We start from the raw sequence: 4,958 nt of genomic DNA, 5'->3' as shown, positions 1-4,958 counted from the left end.
GTTTTATAATCTGTTTATATATATATATTTTTTAATATATGGTATTGAAAAATCCAAACCCCAGTTGACTGGTGGCATAATGGTAATGCGACCTGCCCGGCATATAACGGGTTTGTTCCCCGAGGGCCTCTATGTTGTGAGTAAGTATGTTGCAGTGTATATATTTATTTATATATGGTAATGCTGTATCTAGTGTTTTAGAGGCTCTTTATCGTGTTAAAGTGTGAGTAATGTTTTAGAGAGGTTATATAATAGTTTATGTCAATGAGGAGAAAACAGGGTCATATATCTATGGTGATATCCCAAAGAACCTGGTTGTTTGATGGTGTAACGGTAATGTGACCTACTTGTTACATAAGGCATTCTTGGTGCGAACTTCAATGGCTTCTTTATTGCGTGTAAGTATTTTGCAGTGTATATATTTATTTATATTTGGTATTGCTGTATCTAGTGTTTTCGAGGCTCCTTTATTGTGTTAGTGTGAGTATATATTGTTACAGTTGCTGTGTGTATATATGTAGGGTGTATGTAATGTTTTAGAGAGGGTATATGTCAGTGAGGAGACAACAGGGTCATATATCTACAGCAAAGCCTCAGTTCTCTGATCGCGTAGAGGTAATGTGCCAATGTGCCTTTCCTGTTGTGTAAGGGGTTCGTGATTTGGACCCCACTGACTTCTTTATCGCCTTTAACAGTGTATATATTTATTTATATTTGGTATTGCTGTATCTAGTGTTTTCGAGGTTCCTTTATTGTGTTAGTGTGGGTATATATTGTTACAGTTGTTGTGTGTATATATGTCGGGTGTATGTAATGTTTTAGAGAGGGTATATAATAGTATAATGTCAGTGAGGAGATAACAGGGTCATATATCCATGGCAAAGCCTCAGTTGTTTGATGGCGTAGAGGTAATGTGCCCTACCTGTCAAGTTAGGAGTCTTTGGTTCAGACCCCAATGGGCTCTTTATTGCATGTAAGTATTTTGCAGTGTATATATTTATTTATATTTGGTATTTCTGTATCTAGTGTTTTCGAGGCTCCTTTATTGTGTTAGTGTGAGTATATATTGTTACAGTTGCTGTGTATATATGTAGGGTGTATGTAATGTTTTAGAGAGGGTATATGTCAGTAAATGTAAGTGAAGAGAACACAGGGTCATGGCGGCACATCGCTTCCTATTCCCTGGTAATGGTAATATGCCTCGCTTGATGTGCAAAGGGGTTGCCGGTTCATATCGCGTTACATGTTTTAGTGTTAAAGTGGAAGTATGTATTGTTATAGTTACTTTGTGTATATATATATATATATATATATATAGTGTTAGAAATGCATAATTTTAAAGGGCATGTATCGTGTTAGCGTAGGTGCATGTAAGTATTTGTGAGTCAGGAGATGATAGGCATCATATTCCTTAGGAGAGGAAACAACAGAGCTGGTTGCACACGTGGTGGCGTAAAGGTAAGGTAAGGTAAGCAGCCCAACATTCAAAGGGTCACTGGTTTGAATCCAGATGGCTACAAGGTGGTGTTAGTGAATAATTGTTGAATGTATATATTATTTTAGAGTAGGGGAGTATATGTAAGGATATGTGAGACAGGAGAAAACAGCGACATATTTCCACGCCAAAAAAGCAAAGCAATCTGCCTGGTGGTGTAAAGGTAAAGTAACCTGCCTACCATACCAAGGATCGATGGTTTGAATCCTGATGGATCCTCTGTGGTGTATATGTTATTTTAGAGTAGGGGCATATATATAAGTATATGTGAGTCAGGAGAAAACAGGGTCATATATCCACGGCGAGAAAGCAAAGCCAACTGCCTGGTGGTGTAAAGGTAAGGTAACCTGCATACTATACCAAGGATCACTGGTTCAAATCCTGATGAATATATCATTTTAGAATAGGGGCATATATGTAAGTATATGTGAGTTGGGAGAAAGCAGGGTCATATATCCACGGCGAGAAAGCACAATCGGCTGCTCGGTGGCGTGAAGGTATAGTTACCTGCCTGATATACAATGGATCGTTGGTTCGAATCCTCATGATGACTTCTGCATGTGAGTACGCAGTGTGGCTCTGCTTGTGTGCGCTAGTGGATGGTGTTAAAGTGGCTCTGTGGCACTCTAACATCAGACACATCTAACATCAGACACATCTGCAGCCTCACCTGCATACACATAGCCGGTTGCAGATAACGCTTGAAGGTTGCACTAAGCCGTGTGTCCTTGCACGCAGTGACCAAAAACACTGTTTGCGGAAAAGGTTTCGGAATGTGTGTGCATCCGCTTGACCCGTTCATGTGCGTGCACAGTAGCCCACACAGCGACTTACATGGAGAATCATCATGGCGGATACGATACCGGAGATCCGGAGTATGATGGGGCATCACCGGCAGCCACCCCTTTGCCTTCTCTCTGCTTCTTTCGGGACAGAAACAAACACAATATATTACTTTGTATATTGTGAGACAAAGACCCCCTTCAGGGGGTTTTACTCACTTCAGGGGGGTGTGGTCATGGGAGCATGTCCCCCACCATTCAAGCAACATGTATAAAGTATAACTAAAGTAACATGAATAGAGTATAAAGGTAACATGCAATAGAGTATAAAGAAAAACAATAATTGAAACACTTAATTAATTAGAAACACTTAATTAACAAAGTATAGTAAACCACTTAGATATATTATTACTAAGGTGTTACACTTCGTTAATTAAGTGTTTTAATTAAGTGTTTTAATTATTGTTTTTCTTTATACTCTATTGCATGTTACCTTTATACCCTATTCATGTTACATACTCTATTCATGTTACATACTCTATTCATGTTACATACTCTATTCATGTTACTTTAGTTATACTTTATACATGTGTTATACTTTATACATGTTGCTATACTTTATACATGTTGCTATACTTTATACATGTTGCATGGATGGTGGGGGACATGCACCCATGACCACACCCCCTGAAGTGAGTAAAACCCCCTGAAGGGGGTCTTTGTCTCACAATATACAAAGAGTATATTGTGTTTATTTCTGTCCCGAAAGAAGCAGAGAGAAGGAAAGGGGTGGCTGCCGGTGATGCCCCGTCATACTCCAGATCTCCAGTATCGTATCCGCCATGATGATTCTCCATGTAAGTCACTGTGTGGGCTACTGTGCATGCACATGAACGGGTCAAGCAGATGCGCACACATTCCGAAACCTTTTCCGCAACCAGTGTTTTCGGCCACTGCATGTGAGGACACACGGCTTAGTGCAACCTTCAAGTGTTACCCGCAACCTTGTCCGCAACCAGCTATGCGTATGCAGGTGAGGCTGTAGATGTGTATGTAAGTGTCCAACGTTAGAGTGCCACAGAGCCACTTTAACACCATCCACTAGCACACACAAGCAGAGCCACACTGCGTACTTACGCACAGAAGTCATCATGAGGATTTGAACCAGCGATCCATTGTATGTCAGGCAGGCAACTATACCTTCACGCCACCGAGCAGCCGACTGCGCTTTCTCGCCGTGGATATATGACCCTGCTTTCTACCGACTCACATATACTTATATATACACGCCCCTATTCTAAAACAATATATTCATCAGGATTCAAACCAGCAATCCTTGGTACGGAAGGCAGTTTACTTAACCTTTACACCACCAGGCAGTTGGTTTTGCGTTCTCGCCGTGGATATATGACCCTGCTTTCTCCCGACTCACATATACTTATATATACGCCCCTATTCTAAAACAATATATACACCACAGAGGATCCATCAGGATTCGAACCATCAATCATTGGCAGGGAAGGCAGGTTACTTTTCCTTTACACCAACAGGCAGTTGGTTTTGTGCTCTCGGCGTGGAAATATGTCACTGCTTTCTCCTGACTCACATATACTTATATATACGCGCCTACTCTAAAATAACATAGGCACTCTGTAAACATTAACACCACAGAGGAGCCAGCAAGAGTCGAACCAGCAACCCTTGGTATGGTAGGCAAGTTACTTTACCTTTACACCACCAGGCAGTTGGTTTTGCGTCCTCGGCGTGGATATATATATATCTACATTTTTTATATATATATATATATATATATATATAAAAATATATATTTTCTTTACAGGCTCTAATTCAGATTATGCATCTCAGACAGATTCCTGAAGTGGGGGTTCATATCCATCAGCCCGCTCTACTTTGGCGCCTGTCTCATCTCCTGCAGGCTTCCCAGCACCACCGCCTTCACCATGTAGTTTCATAAGTTTGCCCAGCTCAAACTTTGGCTTTTTCAGCATCTTCACTTTGCGTACATACACATCATGTAGAGGATAGATGGACTGGCAGGCCTTTTCAATGTCTTTGCCGATACTGTCTGGAATTAGCTTGTTAACAACTTCTTTCAAGTCATTTGTCTGCACTTCACGAGTCATGATTTCCATCATCTTCTTGCGGATCTGACGCACTTGCTGATGCTGGGCATAAGAAGTCTTTCTAATCTGGTTGTTACGCTTTTTGGTGAATCCAACACAGAATAGGCAAAGTAGGTAGCCATCTGTGGTCTTCACATCAACGTGAGCCTCTCTGCATGGATATATGACCCTGCTTTCTCCTGACTCACATATACTGATGCCCACGTAGTCTGCATGGAACGGAGGGGGCCCTGACAGGGGTGCAGAGCAGGGCTAGGTCAGGGGGTCAAAGAAAGTTCAACGGGGAGGGGGAGGAAGTTAAGGGGGTATATAAGGTTGGTGCGTAAGAATGTTCTGGGCTTTTTGTTGTGCCAGCCTACCCGGTTCTGTGTTTCGTTTCAGGATTCTGTCACAGCCGGGGGGCGGTAGCTTGCCAGGTTGCCGGGGGGTGTTATGTGGTTATTGCCACTGGTGTTAAAGTGTCGGTGGGAGGTTCCTGGCTGGGCAGTTGCTGGAACCTCAGGTGGGGGAGGGGCATCATGGTATGCCCTCCCATAA

The 4,958-nt window shown here is 42.1% G+C and overlaps 1 protein-coding gene across 1 annotated transcript; it reads right to left on the bottom strand.

The window, feature by feature from the left end:
- Positions 1 to 4,116: 4,116 nt before the first annotated feature.
- Positions 4,117 to 4,613, bottom strand: LOC128505258 (40S ribosomal protein S3a-like; the record flags this gene model as incomplete). The annotated part of the gene is made up of 1 exon (XM_053475567.1): positions 4,117 to 4,613. A coding segment is annotated over one exon (474 nt), but the record flags the coding sequence as incomplete, so codon positions are not given.
- Between the last annotated feature and the right edge of the window lie 345 nt (positions 4,614 to 4,958).

The sequence above is a fragment of the Spea bombifrons genome, chromosome 9 (assembly GCF_027358695.1).
Source record: "Spea bombifrons isolate aSpeBom1 chromosome 9, aSpeBom1.2.pri, whole genome shotgun sequence".
In the NCBI taxonomy this organism is placed as follows: Eukaryota; Metazoa; Chordata; class Amphibia; order Anura; family Pelobatidae; genus Spea; species Spea bombifrons.
The sequence above is the reverse complement of the archived record's forward strand: the minus strand, read 5'-3'. Positions and strand labels throughout refer to the sequence as shown.